Consider the following 19960-nt stretch of genomic DNA (forward strand, 5'->3'; position numbering starts at 1 on the left):
GCCCTCCTTTCAGACACACACCTGGTATTAAAAGCGAGCTCTCTATATAAACGATTTATTACACTTGCAACACTGACAGCTGCAATCACAACAGCTGATGAGTCATTTGTGTTACACTGCCCAGAAGACCATGCGCATGCGCAACTGTCTCACAGACGAGTCTGGTCGCAAGTTGGCTGTAGAACCATTTTTAAGGCGGTATCTGCCATTTGTTGGTATAACTCTGGGACGTGCTGGGACTCAAAAGTTGAATATCTCTCCCTGCTGTTGACAATACCTGAAACACACACACTTCAGAAGAAAACAAGGAAAGGTGAGCATTATTGAGAAAATGAATCTTACAGCAACAAATGCTCTCTCTGCGAGTATCACTTCCTGTTCCTACAACACTGTGGTGTTTTTGTGGATCTTATCTGCATAGCCAATTTAATTAGAAACCTATAGATAACTTATTTCATATTGTAATCTTTAAAGTGTTTTATCCAAAGCACATTCTCTGTTGATTCACCTGCTAGTTATATTCACAGTATTTACTCACACTGTTCATGTGTCTAACCGTTTTTCCCCACTCGGCGACACACCCGCCGGGGGTCCAACTCTGGTTATTGGTGATTCTGTTCTCAGACATGTGAAGCTAGAGCCGGCAACCATTAGGGGTGGGTTTTTATAATCGATTCATCGATTAAAATCGATTCTGGCTTGGATAACGTAAAATCGATTCATTAAAATCCTGAATCGATTTTTTAATATAAATTTATTTTGTCCGAAATGCCAGAATCTCTGGTGACATCTCACAAAATTTCAAGAACCACCAAACAGTAAATGAGAGCAGGTACAGGGATTCTGCACATAGACTTAAACACACAGCGCGACCCGCGGATCAGAATCAGTTAGATGTCGCCTTTCTCACAGTCGGGGCTGAAAGCCGACAGCTCGCTGATCCGGGTCCGCGCTTTGTGTTCACGCCCTTTATGCGCTGATTCTAAAGCTGTTAGTTTGATCTCTCTCCAAACAATATTGACCGAACCAGCAGCTAAAGAAGATCCAAACGCTTCACATAAACATCGTCATGAATTCACTCTTTTACTGTTTTGCTTCCATTGCGATGCGCAGCTCTCTCCCTCTCTCCCCCCCTCTCTCTCGAACAGTTTCGCTTTCTTCATTATTCGCTTGCTTGTTACGCACAAGTCTACTGTTGTTTACAGGCTGTCGGCCGCTGTTTTTTTCCCTTTTACATTCTTCCGAAAAGAAAACCTCATTTCTGCTGTTCAATACTGAACAAATTTAAACTTTTTAATATTATTCAAAATGCAAAATGCTTAGCCGTGTGTCTAATAAAACCGCTGTAACGTCAGAGGTAATGTTCATTAATTAATGGTTTTCTTTCGTTTTTGATGTACTGCAGAATATTTTTATAAAATCCCAGGCCAGGAAAATCACCTTCATGTTTTTCTGTTTTATCTTCAGCTACTTTGACACAAAGGCATCTGCTGTGATGCTCACACCTTGGATAAAGTCTTGCGAGTGTCAGCTTCCTTTTTATAGATACAAAAATATGTAAATGTTCTGATCTGAATTATACTTCTGACTGTCAAAATTTCCCAGATTTAAATCGAATCGAATCGAATTAAATCGAATCGTGGATCGAATCGATTTGGGACCTTGTGAATCGGAATTGAATTGATTCTAGAAATCAGTGACGATACCCAGCCCTAGCAACCATAGTCAATTGTCTTCCAGGGGCCAGAGCAGGCGACATTGAAGGAAATTTAAAACTGCTGACTAAGAGTAAACGTAAATTCAGTAAGATCATAATTCACGTCGGCAGTAATGACACCCGGTTACGCCAATCGGAGGTCACTAAAATCAATATTGAATCGGTGTGCAGCTTTGTAGTTTTCTCTGGTCCCCTCCCCAATCAGACCAGGGGTGACATGTTTAGCCGCATGTTCCACTAATTACAGTAATACTTAGGCTGCGTTCACACTGCAGGCGAAAGCGCATCAAATCCGACTTTTTTGACCCTCTGCGACCCATATCCGACCATGGTGTGACAGGGTGAACGGCACAAATCCGATATTTTCAAATCCGCTCTGGGTCACTTTCATATGTGGTGCTGAATCGATACATATCTGATGTTTCAGAAAGCGACTGCTGTTTGATGGTCACGTCGCATTAAATCCGTCTTTTATGTCACTGACACAAGACAGACTCCAATTATCAGCGCCGGAGAAGACATCGCGAACGCTTCCTGACCATCCCGTGTAGATGTCAGTGAAACTGTTGGGAAGATAACGTGAACATTTTATTTGTACTGTATAATCTGCAGCTATCCTTTGAAGCACCGCTCCTCTAAAACAGCAATAAGGATCATTATTAGGTTATTCACATTATTATGTAAATAACAAGGGCGTTTTGATTTTGGCGTTGGTGGGGACGGATGATTCAACCATCGAATCCTGCCCTGTTTCTTTTTTCCCCCTTTTTGTCTTTGCTTCTTGATAACAAAAGGAGAAATATAGCCTACTTGCCTACATATGCTATTCTACCTGCTTTTAAACCATTTAAAATTACAGTTCATAGTTTTATATGTGAATTATATGATGTTAAATTACTATTAAACAAATGACTGACTAAGTATTTCAGGCTTTAGTTTACTTCAGCCATATTCCATATAAATCAGGTATCATACAAAAATAAAAATAGCTTCAAATACAGTCATGACAATAAAAGAATATGACTTGAAGGACTTAACAACATTAGTTCAGTTATAGTACACCAACATCTGTTATACATTAGCACTAAGGGAACACTGAATGACCTGCTGGGTTTTGTCCATAAAACTACTCGTCTAAGATTACCACAAAGTAAAAGATCTCTCAGCAAAATTATGCAACATTTTAGGCACTATTGCTCCGATCAAATCAGTGAGCTGGGATTTTTTATTCTATACATGAACTACTGTTACAGCAACAGACATGGACTATTGGTGTCCCACACAACAACTCAATGTCCACTGTGTGAAGCAGCCAAACACAGGCCTGCTCCTCTCGTTAGCTGAGATAAACTGCTGGCATATTGGTTTTCCATCTATACTGTCCAGTGTCTCCTGGTGGACACACAGCAGCATTGTTTAATCTCATTTGGGTCATTGTTGACCTTAGCATGTTTTTAGTCTTCTGAGAGCACTGAAGCTTCTTTCAGCCTCAGTACCTGCGTTTTATCCTCAGATTAAAATTATTACTATGTGCTTGATGTGCCTCACCTTTGGCCCTGGCTCCTCCCCTCTGACTGCACTAGGACATATTGCCACCTGATAAAATAACACATTGATTTGTGCCATATAAAAAGTGAGACGTGTCAATTCAGATTCTTTGTCAAACATACACTAATGAATCAGTTTACATCAGCAGCCTGACAATTGTCATGATAATAAATACCAGTTAATCTACAGTCACCTGTGCGCTCGCCTCTTCACCTGTGAGCTCCAACATGGCAGAGCTGCCTCTGTCACCTGACAAACAGGACATACATGACAATAAGAATAAAATGTGGAGCTGCTTCAGTGTTTCTGTCACTTTGTGCAGATCCTGACTCGTCAGTAATGTTTGTAGGCTGAGTGCATTTTTAAAACAATTTGTGCAAACTGCACTACAAGGTGGAATATTTGCAAAATCATGACTACCTCATGATATTTTGTCTCAAAAATGAACCCTATGAATACGTCAGTGCCATTAGGATGAAATTATTGTGTCACCAACATTTTAACGTTAGACATATAATTCTAACAGCCTCTGTAAACTAATATCCGGGCTGCTCGAGGCTCCGTTTTCTCTGACAGTTCCAATCAAAATTAGAAACGCTGCTCTGACACTGAGAGAACTAATAGTGCTGCCTGCTGTGCAGTTAGTTTCCAAAACACCTTATTCATGGTTACATACAGTTTTAGATGATACAGGTCACAGCCTGTAACGTTATTATGACGGACACATTTTATGAGTGATCTTGACTTTAAGAGACTTACAGGTTTATTTGAAAAATACTTTCTTTCATCCAGCTTCTTCCTCTTTGCTGCCGTCCTCCTCTCCTCCTCGCAGCGCAGGTTTGCCGCTGCTAAAACTAAACAGAGCTCCCTGAAAGGCTCAGCCAATCACATTGGCCATATTTGTCACATGATGTAGGACTCCAGTAGAGAACGTAATTTAACTCTTTCTGCACCGCTGGGTGAACGAGACGCTGACAGATCGTTTTTTTCTTTCTATCGGGTTTGATTTTCTTTACTCGAAGAGATCAAATTATTGGTGGGGACAATTCAATAATCGCTGGATATTGGTGGGGACACGTCCCTTCCGTCCATGCCAAATCTACGCCCTTGGTAAATAACAAAATACCTTAAAGCAAAAATTGGGAAACTTGAAGTCTTTATATTAAGGGCCATCAGTCAAACAACACTGTTTGCTCTGGGTCTAAACAGAGCGCGTCGTGTGTGACGTCTTCTTTTGCGCATGCGGGCCGCTTTGAGCGTTCACACTAGAGCGCGTTTGCTGTCGCATTTTATTTGTAGCATGAACAAGCAGACAAAACAATCGGATTTGGTCAAAAAATCGGAATTGAGCATCAAGACCTGCTGTGTGAACGTAGTCTTAGAGATGGCGCGATACCACTTTTTTTTATGTCCGATACTGATATCATAAATTTGGATATGTGCTGATACCAATATGAATGTGATATAGTCTATTTTACAATTATTAAACCCGATTCTTTTATCCCCATGATAGAACAGAGAAAACCCGACTCAGAATGGTCAAAACATTTATATAGCCTATTTTTTATTCAATCATCTTCCGGAAGAGAGAGCCCTGCACAGCCCAAAGCCAGTTGCAGAATCTCTAACATTAGAGCAGGGGTCGGCAACCCTAGGCACGTTTTTTGTAACGGTATAAACACGGAAAGGTGGTGGATTGGCCAGATGCTGGTCGGTGTGTAAAAATAACTCAGTTGTTTGGTGGTGGCATCGCGGAGCTTCCACAGATTCAGTAAAATTAACAAGTGGTGGAGGCCAGTAGGTGGATGAGAGGAAGGGGAGGCAGGAGGAGCAGAGACCCCAGGCGGCCGCCGGTCCGAGTGTCAGGTGAACTGAACTTCAGTTAAGAAGTTATGACAAATCGTCAACATATTACGTTTTCGGCTGCCCACCACCTTCCTAAATGACGACCTCGGAAAAATGAGCAAATATGAGAACCGTCTGGACTCAATCTACACATGTTCGCTCTTTTTCTTCAAATCGCTTACAAACACGCTATTTAACGTCATTAAAGTCCTGGTTAAGGTCAGGAATAAGGTTATGGTTTGGTCTAGAATACAGGGCTGGAACATCTATTACCGCGGGAGTGTCATTGCACTGGATTTCAGCCATAACCCTTTGCATACCATAAGAACGCCGAAGGTCTCCTTTCGCATTCCTCAGGAACACCGCGGGACGTGACAAAACGTCGGCATGTTACGCCTCGGGAGTGAGAACGGGCTGTTACTGAATCATCAGAGCTGAACAGGTGATGGAGAAACAGGTTTACCTTTTAGGTGACATGAATGAGTTGAAGTTATGAACTGTTTCTGAGAGACAAATAACACCAGGATCCTTTTCTAAGTAGCTGACAGCTGGTAACTGTGCAGGGGCGGGTCTAGCAAAGTGTTGCCAGGGGGGCAGGTAGGGCATTAACAGGGAAAGGGGGGCACAAAGAAATACTTTTCTTTCTTATTCTCATTTTAAATGTCTAATTATCTGAATCTTACAACCAAAGTTTTTATCTGATGTAAAATGTATAGAAATCATACATATACTGTCACGACAGGGTTTGTTTTCATTCAAAGGCTTTATGGCTTTAATACCTGGGGGGCCGGTCTTTAGTCAAGCCCGGGCTGTTTTTTTGTCCCAGTCCAGCCCTGGGCACGACACGCAGTGAATTAATCTGAGAAGGTGCATCAAAACATAAATGGCCGCGCCAGCGTTGCACATCGCAAATCAGCTCGCATTACACACATTAGTTGTGCCTCTTCTTAATGACGGTACCTTAACTAACAAACCCAAGTACCAGATTCAACTTGTAATTGGCTAAAAATAACTTGGTACTAGTAAGAGGGACGTTGTTAGCTTTCCACATTCCGACACTTCAAAAGCTTCAGGAGCTGTCCGCTCAGCATCAGCACCACGGAGATACACGGATACGTTCGTAGGCTTCAGACGCAATGCATCTTTGGGACTTTCAGGTGTTTAGACCAATGTTTTATTTTCTGATCAAACCAGAAAGCTTTAATGAGCAGCTGGATTTGTCTCGCATTAACTGGCTGAGTTAATGCCAGTTAATGCAACATCGAAGCAGCTGGAATCCACAGCTGTGCGTGCTCATGGAGCTGCATGTTCACCTGCTGGACGTCACTACTTGACAGGTTTAACTGTCTTCAGAACATTGCAGAGGCCTTATTGACAGTATTTGGCTCTACATGTCTGTGTGAGCAGGTTGAATGAATAAGTTCATACAAAAATTTAAAAAAACAAAACACTAAAGTTATTCTAATACACTTGTATGCAAAAACATACACTGCGCCCAAAATATTTCGCAGTTCAGCAATACTGATCTTTTTATTTAAACTTTTAGCAGAACTTTAAATCGAAATATTTAAACTAATATTCAAAAACTAATTTAAAACGCAATTTTATGCAGATTTTGAAAACTCTTTGGTTCTGAAAAAAGGAAGTGCAGTATCAGCAAAAAAAAAAATGTTTATATTCAACAACTAAAAAAAAACAGGTTGTAGAATGGACCCTTTTATACTTAAAGCTGAATATAAATAAACATGCAGAGTGTAAAGCAGTGCAAATGCAAACACAGCTTCATGACACTCATCTGTTATCAAGATGTCAGTGTGAGCTGTTTCTATCACATTTAAGCTGAGACTGAATTTTGTGTAATTTCTATACAGAACTTAACACAAGTATGAAAAAAAGTGTTTTTCATGGGGGGGGGGGGGTTCGAACAATGGAACTGTTTAGCCTGCAGCACAGTTTTTTCAAAGTAAAACTTGAGTCTATCCATCGTACGATCAGACTTAGCCATGGCAACGCACAGACGTCCGAGCTCCAGAAATCGGCTGTTAAGCTTAACGTGAGAATGCTTTACAAACATTCAGAGATGAACTTACACACATGCTTTATTTCTCTGGTATAGCTTTCTCGGAGATGAAATGCCAGTTTGGCAGCACGTAGCGAAGCTCCAGTTGCTTTCAGTGTGAAGTAACTCCAGACCGCCGACAGGTCTCGTACACAACAGCCGCTCTATCACATGACGCAAACTGCTCCAGTGTGCTAAGGTCACTACCTGGGTTACGTCATGTCACAAGTTTTGTGAGGTGCTTTTGTGATATTTAACCTCCTAGGACCTGGCGTCCACATATGTGGACATCACATTTTGGGTTATTTAGACCAAAATACTCAATTTTGCTCTACAAGGGCCTGATATCCACTTACGAGGACATTATCCTGCTACTGTTCTATCAAAATTTTAAACGAATATCCTCATATGGCTCTTATTTTTCTTAAAAACAAAAATAAGGTAAAAAAAAAAAATCTGGTAATTCTTTGTTTTTACATTCATCGGGCCCCAATATGTCCAAATATCAAAGAGAAATTAAAAATACTGCTGTGGAAGAGTTCGGGTCCTAGGAGGTTAAGGGACCGGGTTACATTTTTTATTTCTCCCCGATAGCCGATCCAGTAATTTAGGTCAGGATCGGACGGATACTGATATCGTATGTTGGATAGGTCCATCCCTAGTAATAATTACACATCTGACACCATAACTACCCTACATCACATCACAGACACCCAGTGAGACAGCATAACACACTCAAAGAGTCCATTAAAGTCATTTTCTCTTTTCTTTTCTTTTTCTGTCTGCACATGGTCAGCCAGTCATCCAGAGGTTACCAGCACTTAGCCTAAATATATAGTCAGTCTATGCTGTACATCTCATAGTGTTAAAGTCAAATCAAAATAAGTCATGTTAAGTTGTGTTAAAGGTGTCGTCGTCATGGGTCGGAGGTCTCCTGAAGAAGGGATATCTTTGTGATGGGTATGCATACATGGCTGATTGGGGTCTTAACCAGACCTGGCTTACAAGCCCTTTTTGGTCTAGCGCAGCTCCTTTGACTCTCCCAATGATCCAGGAACCACGAGGTGCAGAGTCATCCAACATGAGGACCACATCTCCAGGAACAAAGTTGTGTTTAATCCTCCCCCATTTCTGGCACTGTTGAAGTTATAGCAAGTGTTCTTTGATCCATTTTTTACAAAACAGATCAGATGTATATTGGAACTGTCTGCATCGTTTTCATGCATAGAGATCACTTTTGGAACTGGAACAGACCAGGTGGTAAACATGCGTTGGACTTGAGAAGAAGGAGGTGGTTTGGTGTTAAAGCTTCCAAATCATTTGGATCGGTCGATTCCAGTGTATTGGGTCTACTGTTGAGGATTGACTTGACTTCACAAAGAGCAGTTTGGAGTCCTTCTTTGTTAAATGCTGTGTCTACAGGGTGGAATTAAGGACCTTTCTGATGGAACAAATTAACCGTTCCCATGCTCTGCCATGGTGTGATCCAGTTGGAGGATTAAAGATCAATGTCACTCCCTTCAAGATGGCACATCAGAGATCTTTTCCTGATTCCACTCTCGTCTCAGTTTGCACTCTGCACCAACAAAGTTGGTCCCATTGTCGGAGCACAGGAATTGAACCTGACCTAGTCTTGCAATGAAACGTTGTAAGTCGTTAATGAAAGAATCAGTGTCAAGAGTTGAGGCGACCTCAATATGTACTGCTCTTATCGCCAAACAAGAAAAAATAACTCCATAGCACTTCACAAGACTTATCTCACGCTTCACTTCAAATAGACCAAAATAGTCCACTCCAACAAAGCTAAATGGGGGTTTCTCAGGGGTCACTCTGCTATCGAGCAAGTCAGCCATCTGCTGCTGGCTTGCAGCTCCATGAAGCCTTCTGCAGATCACACATCTCAACATAATGCTTCTAATCAAAGCACCAGCACCAGGAATCCAATATTTCTGATGCAGCTTTGAAGGCATGTGGTTCCTTCCACTATGACCCACCTTTGATGAATATGCTGTAGAATGGGATTCAATTCAATTCAGTTTTATTTATACAGTGCCAAATCACAAAAGTCGCCTCAAGGTACTTTATATTGTAAGGTAAATCGTACAATAATAGATACAGAGAAAAACCCAACAATCATATGACCCCCTATGAGCAAGCACTTTGGTGACAGTGGGAAGGAAAAACTCCCTTTTAACAGGAAGAAACCTCCGGCAGAACCAGGCTCAGGGAGGGGCGGGGCCATCTGCTGTGATTGGTTGGGGTGAGAGAAGGAAGACAGGATAAAGACATGCTGTGGAAGAGAGACAGAGATTAATAACAGATATGATTCAATGCAGAGAGGTCTGTTAACACATAGTGAGTGAGAAAGGTGACTGGAAAGGAAAAACCCAATGCATCATGGGAATCCCCCGGCAGCCTACATCTATTGCAGCATAACAAAGGGAGGATTCAGGCTCACCTGGTCCAGCCCTAACTATATGCTTTAGCAAAAAGGAAAGTTTGAAGCCTGATCTTGAAAGTAGAGATAGTGTCTGTCTCCTGAATCCAAACTGGAAGCTGGTTCCACAGAAGAGGGGCCTGAAAACTGAAGGCTCTCCCTCCCATTCTACTTTTAAATACTCTAGGAACAACAAGTAGGCCTGCAGAGCGAGAGCGAAGTGCTCTAATAGGGTGATATGGTACTACAAGGTCATTAAGATAAGATGGGGCCTGATTATTTAAGACCTTGTATGTGAGGAGCAGGATTTTGAATTCTGGATTTAACAGGAAGCCAAAACAGGAGAAATCTGCTCTCTCTTTCTAGTCCCTGTCAGGACTCTTGCTGCAGCATTTTGGATTAGCTGAAGGCTTTTCAGGGAGTTTTTAGGACTTCCTGATAATAATGAATTACAGTCGTCCAGCCTGGAAGTAATAAATGCATGAACTAGTTTTTCAGCGTCACTCTGAGACAGGATATTTCTAATTTTAGAGATGTTGCACAAATGGAAGAAAGCAGTCTTACATATTTGTTTAATATGTGCATTGACAACACATTCTCACTCCCAAAGCGTAACATTTTACGCTAGGTGACAAATCGTCTGTATGTTACACTTTCGGCCACCCAACATGTCCCTATGTTACGCGTTCAGAAAAATGAGGAAACATGAGAACCGTTTGGAATGAATCTACACATGTATGTTTATTTCACTTTAATCGCTTTGGAAAACACTATCTAACATGATTAAGGTTATGGTTAGGGCTGGAATACACAGCTGGAACGTGTATTACCGCCGGGAGCATCAGTCTATTGGATTCCATCCACAACCTGGTGGGTATCATAGGGATGTTGAAGGTTACCTTTCGCGTTCCTGAGGGACGCCTCGGGACCTGACAAATCGTCGGTATGTTGCGCGTTGGGAAAGAGAATGCTCTGGCGTTGAAGGACATGTCCTGGTCAAAAATGACTCCAAGGTTCCTCACAGTGTTACTGGAGGCCAAGGTAATGAAAGTGTACTTTATTGGTCCCCGTGGGGAAAATCCCTCTCTGCATTTAACCCATTCACTCAGTGAAGCAGTGGGCAGCCATTGGGCGCCCGGGGAGCAGTGTGTAGGGACGGTACCTTGCTCAGGGGTACCTCAGGGTAGCTGTTCAGGGGAATCAAACCCCCGACCTTCCGATCATGGGGCCACCACTCTACCTACTGAGCTATCCCATGCCATCCAGAGTAAGAATCTGGTTAAGATAAGACTTTATTGATCCCACGATGGAGACATTTTTGCGTTGGGATCAATAAAGTCTTATCTCAAAGTCTTATCTTAGATACCATATTTCTATGATTTTCAGGGCCGCGTAAAATAACCTCAGTTTGATCTGAATTTAGAAGCAGAGAATTAGAGGCCATCCAGGTCTTTATGTCTTTAAGACATTCCTGACAGCTGGATCACAACAGCTGATGAGTCATTCCTGTTACTCCCCCTGTTGAAAACAGTTACAAAAGAAAAAAATGGAAGTTGAATTTGACGTACGTTCATCACCTGGATGCCTCGGCTCGACTTCTCAGCTAAAGAAAGTTTGAAGTGAAATGAACTGAACACGCTCAGTGTGAATGTTCTCAGGAGTAAGAACATTAAAAACATTCCCGGGAGTGTCTCGAAGGCAGAGTCCACCTAACGCTGAGTCTGACTGCTCTCTGAACCTCTGCCAACATCTGGAGAACATCAAGAGATAATGTGGCCATTTCAGTCACATTTTCTGGGTTAATTTAAAAATTGGGTGTACCCTGCCTCTCGCCCTATGACAGCTGGGATAGGCTCCAGCGCCCCCCGCGACCCTGAAAAGGATAAGCAGATGCGAATGGATGGATGGAATTAAAAAATTATTTAAAATTATTTAAAATTATATGAATAATAACTGAGCGAACATCCAAACTTCCCCTGCTCCTAACTCAACCTTCTCCCTTGACTTAGGAGCCTTTTTATACTTCAGTCATTCATAAGTCAGAGAGAAGTGGCTTCATAAACAGAACATATTGTTTCAAAGAGCCAGTGTCTAAAGAAAAATTTAAAGGCTTTCAGAAAGCTGGAGAACTATTGCTCAAGAGCACTTCAAAAAATTACAAGAAGGTCTGGCTGCTTGGAAGCAAAATATACAGAAATGAGGGGTGGCTCTGACCTTTGCACAGTACTGTGAGTATATATTTCTAAAAGCAATGCACACATTTACACGTGTGGCGTAGTCACAGCAATAATTTCTGTAATACTTTGCAGGACAGCATCAGGAGCTCATCTTATTTTCCTTTAGCTGGAGCTTACTTTTTTAGCAATAAAGGCATGAACTTTTTCTAAGCAGATGATTCACTCCTTCATTAATTAATCTCAGGTTATACGGTATTAAATATATTATAGCACCAAATAGAGACCCTACATTAATAAAAAGAAAACAGAAAAGTACCAGAAAAGCTGGTACTTCAGCTTATATCACTACCACAGACCGTATAAAACAGACCCGAGCTTGTACGTCCTAATTGCTTACTGGCTCACGTGAGAATAAATTTAGATGCAGTTTGACCCACTTCAGCCACCAAAAAACACCCCTATCAGAAAACAGCTTACCGTAGATACTCAGACCAGCAGCAGCTTACAAAGACAAAATATTCATATTGAGCAGAGTTCAGTTTACTGAGTCAGCTTCCACAACTGTTCCAGTTTCTCCTGTGTCCCCTTTTGAAAATTAATTGCCCACCCCTTTATAAAAGACGGGCCTGCTGTGACATTACACACTGATTTCATTTCATTCTCATTTTTGTGAACTTTTGCGTTACATTAACAATTATTGAAATAAAGTTTAAAGGAGAAAACGGTAAAAACTAAAATAAACTGTAGTAGTAGCTTTCAGATAAATGCACTGACGTAAAAAGAAATGTGTTTCTGCTTTTGTGTCGCAGATGGCAGCGATTTCAGAGAAACAGTGGGAAACAGCTCTGACTGAAATCCTTGCAAAGCTGGATGACAAAGAGTACGATAAGATGTGGGAGTTTGTTTCGAAAATCCCAAAACAGAAGAAGACGAAGAAATTAAAAAGAGAGATGCCCCAAAAAATCATTAAGCAATATGGAGTGAACGAGTCTATCCAGAGAATCAAGAACGCAATGAATAAGATAAGGAAAGACCCTGGAGTCCAGGACCTGCTGCGCCCCTTTGTGGACCAACTGAAGAGCAAAGCAGAAGCTGAGAAAAAAGGTGAGTTCACACCATCCCACATAGCAAAATTGGCATGGTCCAGCTCTGGTCCACACAATGTGCTTACACATGGCCCACATACCGCAAAGAATGACGGCCCTTTAGTGGCCCAGATCTGGTTTGCCAAAGGTGGCCCACACATGGGCCAGCACAAGGCCAGTTGCAGACACACTGTTGGTCCTTTGCTGGCCCATGTGTGGATTACCTCTGGCAAACCTGGTCTGGGCCACCAAAGGGCCGTCATTCTTTGCGGTATGTGGGCCATGTGTAAGTTGTGAGCAGCCACGGGCCAGTTGCAGACACACTGCTGGCCCTGTTCTGGCCCAGAACAATTTCAGCTCTGGCCCCAGATGTCAGCTTAATGTGTACCTTAATAAAGCCATGTAATAACAACATGTACATAATAGTGCAAAAGTAACATGACAAAACTGTTCAGACAGTGAATGAACAGATTCTTATATAGCACTTTTCTACTCTCCTAGATTACTCAAAGTGCCCTATACAACATGCCACACACTTCCTCTTAACTGAGTGCTGCCTAACTACATTCATACACACAACATGCAGACTGGAGGAGCCAGGGATCGAACCACTAACCTTCCAATCAATAGGTGACCTGCTCTACCGCCTGAGCTACAGCCATCCAGTGCCAAAGATGAGCAAACCCTCACTAGGTTTTGGATAAAGCGTACACTCACAAACTTGTCAAAACTGCATTTGAAACGTTGGCTACCATAGCAGTATAGTATTGCAACATGGCATTTGAGTGTTCTAACTAAAATAGGAACATAAACAGTGGCCTCGTTGCCAGACCTGGCCCACATCTGGTTGACATACACCCTGCCATGACACCAGTCAGTCAGAAGTGCCAGCTTGATGCCGGATCCCGGCCAGGCCTGTTTTCTATGAGCCTGGGCCACATAAACCAAACCACAATCGAGCCAGATGTGGCATGCCATCACATAAACAGTGCCATCTATGCCAGGCCTGGCCCATATCTGGATGACATGTCTTATCATGCCAGAAGTCAGCCAGCAGTGCCGGCTTGATACCAGATCCGGGCCAGACCTGCTTGCTATGTGGGATGAGGTCTGGTTAATATCAGGCTCCTGCAGAAGGTCTGTGAGTTTCATGATTAATGCAAGTGATCACAGAAAACAAGGTGCTTTTCCAGTTTAATGTGCTAACGTTAGCCAACATTGTTTTAAAATCAGAACGCACTAACTCGGAACTGACACGACTCCCGAGTAGGGATGGGTACCGGTATCTGGTGCCATGATGGCACCGGTTCTGACATAAACGGTAGTAACCAGACCGAAAAGCAGCGCACATTTCGGTGTTTTTTTTTCCTGAGATGTCATACACTTTGCATACCAGCCAATCATTTTACCTTTGCAAGCGTAGTAGGCGAGCCCAGGTACGTATGTTCTTTTAGAGCAGAGCTACAGATTAAAAACGCCCAAGGCAAAGCAGTCAAAGTCTGGCTGTACTTCACAGCAAAAGATGCAAACTCAGCAGCCTGCAACAAGTGCTTTAAGCTGATACTGTGATACTGTGCAAAGGAGGTAACACCTCGAATCTGATGAAACACCTGGCGACGCATAGCGTTTTTTTAAAAGCAGAGAAATGCACCGTATTTGATAGCTTGCTGCGAGACCTCACACCGAGCACATCTACTGCGGGTGTGGTGCCTGTCATCAGACCCGGAGTTAGCAACATCCCCCAAAAACCCGAAGAGGAGAGTCCTGGCCCCTAGCCCTGCCAGTGTAGCAGAAATGATGAGGATGATGACGGCAGCAGCAGCCGTTCTTCTCTGCGTGAGTAGCTTAATGTTGTTCGTGTGTAATTTACGTTGAGTAGGCTAACCATGTTATTACGCTAATGCATGTAAGGTGAACTAGCAAACATCATCATAGCTACATGCAGCTGTCTTCTTGTTTGATGGCAGATGCTCCCTTCACCCTGGCCAAAAAGGCTAAAATGACCAAAGAAAAAGTGGAAAACAGTTAAACATGAGAGGTTTAGGACAAAGTTTGTGTTTTTTCCATTGTTTAAGCACTGCTTCCAGCCAAGAGTGATACCATATATGCCCCATAGCTGCAGAAAAGGCTAACATTGTTATCTTTTTACAAAAAAACAGCTAAACATGAGAGGTTTTTGGACCAATTTTGTGTTCTTCATTCTTTAAGCACCGTTTGAGCACCGTTTGAGCACCGGCACCATTTCAAAAGTACCGGTTTGGTACTGGTATTGGATAAAACCTAAACGATACCCATCCCTACTCCCGAGTTCTGACATCCGAGTCTTGAGGTATCTGAAATGCAGCATCAAACCCTGGTGGGGTTTGCTGCTGCTGTCACCTTGCAGGTGGTCCATAGAGTTATGGATACTCCCTGTAATCATGTTAGATGTTAGCATCCCATGAGCCACACGAATCACCTGGGAGGGATGTCAGGATGGATTCCAGGTGGACTTCAGAAACATCTTCAAGCTTCTAAAATAGAAGAGCAGCTGCTTTCAGCTCAGGTGCATCACCTGGATGACTGAGACCCCACACAGACAAAGATCAGTTATACTCCTAAAGCTACTTTGATAGTGGTGACTGTCTGTGACCATCTGTGGAACAATGCATTTTATTCCAAAATAAATAAAAAATTGCACATCATGTAAACCAGTCAGATTTATAGTAATAATAATAATGATAATCTAATAATCTGTGTTGAACTCTGAAACATTTCTTTTAGGAACGAAGAGGAAACTTAGTGAAACTGATTCAAAGGCAGAGGATATGAAATCTGAAGCTGGTGAGTGAACATACTAAAAGCGTGACACTGGGTCTGCTTTAGTGTTAGACACAACCTGCTGAACTGCATCTTGCTGGGATGGTAGACTTGCAAATAACGGCTGAACTGTGCTTGATATTTACCTGTTTGAAGGTGGGGTTATGATGAGATGTGTGTGTTACAGGTAAGAGCAGTGCTGCAAGTGATTCTTTCGATGTAGAGCAAGAGGCTGAAGGCAAAAATGATGGGAAGTTGACAGCGAAAGGTCAGCTCTGTGAAACATGTTAACACTTCCTCCAGTAACAAGAGAACAGTATGAAAACTCACCGTTTTATTTGTTCTTTATAGACGAACCGGGGAGATTGCCTCAAAAGGTAGCAGTTATTAAATATGTCAGTTAGGTTAATGAAATATTTCACATCATTTATCAAAGCACCTCCAGCAAACAACCACACATCCATAAACGTTAAGTTTTTCCACACTTCCATCATGACAAACTGAGCATTTACACACAGTTTCTTTTCCAGGACAGGAAAAGCCAGTCATGGGTGAGCGGATTTCTCTTAATTTCCTTTAAGTAAAACAACAGGAAATATTTTTCCTTAGACCTGATCACTAGATCAGGAATGAAAAATAAACTCCTTTATTTTGGTGCACTTCCTGTTCAGTGTTACCTGAATCCTGTTTAAACATTACAACTTTTAGTGGGGCTCTCTGTCATAGCAAGGCAGTGGTGGAAATAAAACCATGCAACATCCATGTATTTACAAAGGTAACAACCAGGTAATAGTGTAGTGACTTTTAGCTGACTAATGTTAGAATGAATTCTGTTTGATGGGACAACAGAGCTGTTAATGTGTGAACAAATATAAAGATCAGTAATAGAGTAATATTTTGGTCAAAACCTGCTAGGCCACTATCAGGGCTATTACTTTTGTCTCTCCATCTGTGTTCAGAGAATATCCATTGGCGAACTAAAGGCCAGTGGTAACCCTGGAAACAAAGCAATTGGTGGCAAAATCGTGCAGAAATCTGGTCTGCGTACATATCAAACCAAAAACAAGGAGAAAAAGTTTTTCTTTAACCTGGGGGTGGCCGATGCAACAGCCAGTATTAAAGTGATGGTGTATGGAAGAGAGCGCTACCAAGACATCCAGGAGAAGAGCTGCTACCTGTTCAGAGAGGTCATCATGGAGGGAAATGACATTAAAGTCACCAAATTAAGCAAAGTATCGAAGACACCACAGATTGATGTTCCTGAGAATCTGGAGATGGAAGCTCGGATGCTCATTGATTTCCAGGCTCCAGTTTTCTCCATCGAACAGGCCAAGAGATCAGCGGAGAAGACATCAGTGAGTGTTGAAGGAAAAGTAACAGAGGTAAGTGTGAACAGATATTCTGCAGAACATTTGGGCGGCCATTTCCTCACAAGCTCAGAGGGGTGTGCTATGAAGCCAGATTAATGTGTTAGTGAGGTCAGCTGAGCCTGAAGTCTGAGTTTTCAGTGTCACAACAGTGTTTGTATTTTTACCGGGATGAAGCACTATCGCTAAATTATGCTGAACACATCACCTGGTCTGGAGCAGCTGATGTTCAGAGTGTCGGTTTACAGTAACTGGAAGCTCCGTGTTTTCTTTGCAGTATGTTTAATGTGTGATGAAGTTACGGCAGCAGATTGCATGTATTCATATTCACATGGTGATGCATTAAATGTATAAATGTTTTATTTTGTTCACTGCTGATGGAACACTTAGAAACTGACCAGTTACAGTTTTATATTTATTACCTAAAATTCCTGTTTAAACAAGAAAATTCCTCCCAGTCTGATCTGGTAACAGCCTGAAGAGATTCCCAAGTCTCATTTGACTTTAAACTGTGTGTAGTTTCAAGTCTTGGAGGTCTACTGTGCAGCTGTCACATTATAAACAGGAGCACTGAGTGGTGATATAAATATATTAATACATATGTGCCTCTTTTACTCTTCTGTGTGATTGTGATGATCAAATCACCTGAATGATGATTTTCTGAAGCATTACCTTTGTCTGATTTGTGGCAACAGTTTATTGTAAGGCAAAGACGCTACAATACTACAGAGAAAACCTCAACAATCAGGTGACCTCCTCAAAGTAAACACCTGCTCAGTGTGACAGTAAAAACTCCCCTTTAACAGGAAGAAACCTCTGTGACTCAGGGAGGGGCGGCCATCTATTGTAACCGGCTGGGGGTGAGGGGAGGAAGTAGGTGGTGCTTGATCCATTTTGTGCAGAAGAGTCACATGAGGTATTAATCACGTGTGTTTACCTAAGTATGCACGGCGCTCGAGGCGGAGAGGCAGAGTTAACAGTTGTGATACCTGTTATCACAGACTGGTTTTTCTGGCTTTATTGAGCCAGCAAACAAAAGAAAGCCTGACTGTGGTCCAGAAGTTCGGATTGTTGAAATATGATGAGCTTTAAATTCCTTTTAAACTTGAACTGAGTGAAGAGAAGACCTGTCGATATCTCCAGCTCAGCTTAAACTACAGCGGGCTGATGAGCTGTGTGGATCTTCTGAAAGATCGACTCACCTTCACAGCAGGACCTCTGTACAGTCACTTTTCCAACGATAAGTTCAGCTGCTGTTAACTGATTAGTTAAAGCTTCAACCTTTCATCTAAATATGTTCACTTCCATCTCTAACAAACAAACAACACAAAAACCAAACAGTTAAAGTCCATCTTTCAGATTCAGTCTGTGATCACCGATTATGGGATTTGAGTCTCTGTATCCTGAGTTGTTCACATGTTGTTGCTTTGTGCAGATCGGCTCCGTTGAAAACACCAAAGTGAAGAACAGACGAGGAAAGAAAGACAAGCAAGATTTTAAACTTGAAGACAACACCGGTTCAATCAGGATCACCTTGTGGGGTGAAGACATCAAGCATCTCAGCGGAGTATCATGTGGAGACGTTGCCAGGGTGACCAACGTAAAGACCAGTCACTTCCAGGATTCAGTATCGCTGAACTCAACAGATTCCACCAAAATTTTAAAGGTAGCTGCTGGTTTTAATCCAGGCAGCGTGTGACACACAGACTGCAGTAACATGGGTATCTTTGATGACTCTCTCAGCTCTGTACAACTCTGTTTAACCCCCCCACACTCTTATTCTGAGAGTTTATTTTCCACTAACCAGCAGGTCATCAGCAGAATCAGAATCAGAAATCAGAATCAGAAAGGGTTTTATTGCCAAATGTTGAGCAGGTTTACAACATTAGAAAATTGCTGCGGTGCTTCAGTGCAAACATAGTGTCATAAATAGCACTTAAATAGATATGTACAAATAAAAGTAGGGATAAGAATTAAAAGTGCTACGTGGAAAGATATGTGCATGAGTGCAGGTGGTGAACAGTGCCAAACATGGAATGATGCAGTGACACAGCGTAGGGTCATGTGTTAGTGGTGGGAACAGTCATACGGTTATTGTTCATGAGTCCAACAGCAGAGGGGAAGAAACTGTTCTTATGGCGAGAGGTTCTGGTGCGAATGGACCGGAGCCTCCTGCCTGAGGGGAGCAGGTCAAACAGACTGAGTCCAGGGTGAGAAGGGTCAGCTGAGATCCGGGCTGCACGCCCCAGTGTCCTGGAGGTGTACAGGTCCTGCAAAGATGGGAGTCTGCAGCCAATCACCTTCTCAGCAGAGCGCAGGATTAGAGACTCACTGAAGGCAGCCAGTCATATTTCTCTGTCATTTACTTAAAAGCAGCACTCAGAAAGAATCTGGTCCTGGTCTTAATGGCAGTGTGGGGTTCTTCTGAACCAGTCATCGATGCCTCGTGAGCTCTCTGTGGTTCTAAATGTCGGGCTACCTGTCGACCTGTTTAGCTTTTTAGCTGTTTATGAGATTCTCAGCCTGTCCTGATGTTTGTGTGCAGGTTCAGAGTGCTGCAGTCCAGAGCGTCACCATCGAGATTATCGGGATCATAAGAGCCAGCGGGACGCAGACTGAGTTGGAGGCGGAGCTCAGCCATAACAACGAGGTGCAGCCGTTTGTGGTGGCTTCATCCCTGCTGGCAGGAGCGTTGGGTGTCAGCCTGGGGGGCGGCTTTGAGGACAGGTTGCTGAATAAAATGCCGTTCTCAGCAGATGTAGAAATCAAAGGAAACCAGATCATCAAAATTAAATCCGTCAAATAGAAGTAAAGATGGCGTCCACTGTTCAGGCTGGGCTGCAGCCACATGATTCATCTATTTTTACTAAAGTTGTTTTTTTAAACTGAATATTTTTAATATGATTCCTTAAATCTATCATTTAAT

General features: G+C 42.4%; 1 protein-coding gene across 2 annotated transcripts; it reads left to right on the plus strand.

Moving 5' to 3' along the window:
- Window positions 1-160: 160 nt before the first annotated feature.
- On the plus strand, window positions 161-19960 carry LOC146624844 (uncharacterized). 2 transcript variants are annotated; one of them, XM_085364177.1, is made up of 9 exons: window positions 161-313; window positions 12593-12887; window positions 15632-15691; window positions 15855-15935; window positions 16019-16044; window positions 16198-16218; window positions 16627-17049; window positions 18470-18700; window positions 19580-19960. In XM_085364177.1, exons 2-9 carry the CDS (start codon window positions 12593-12595, stop codon window positions 19838-19840), a joined length of 1398 nt encoding a protein of 465 aa, XP_085220303.1. In that variant the 5' UTR covers window positions 161-313; the 3' UTR covers window positions 19841-19960. The 2 variants fall into 2 exon arrangements, with proteins under 2 accessions (XP_085220303.1, XP_085220304.1); XM_085364178.1 differs by lacking the exon at window positions 161-313 and adding an exon at window positions 5521-5552.

The sequence above is a fragment of the Diplotaxodon limnothrissa genome, linkage group LG10 (genome assembly GCF_057381915.1).
Source record: "Diplotaxodon limnothrissa isolate DT_005_m linkage group LG10, D_limnothrissa_male_GT1.1, whole genome shotgun sequence".
NCBI lineage: Eukaryota > Metazoa > Chordata > Actinopteri > Cichliformes > Cichlidae > Diplotaxodon > Diplotaxodon limnothrissa.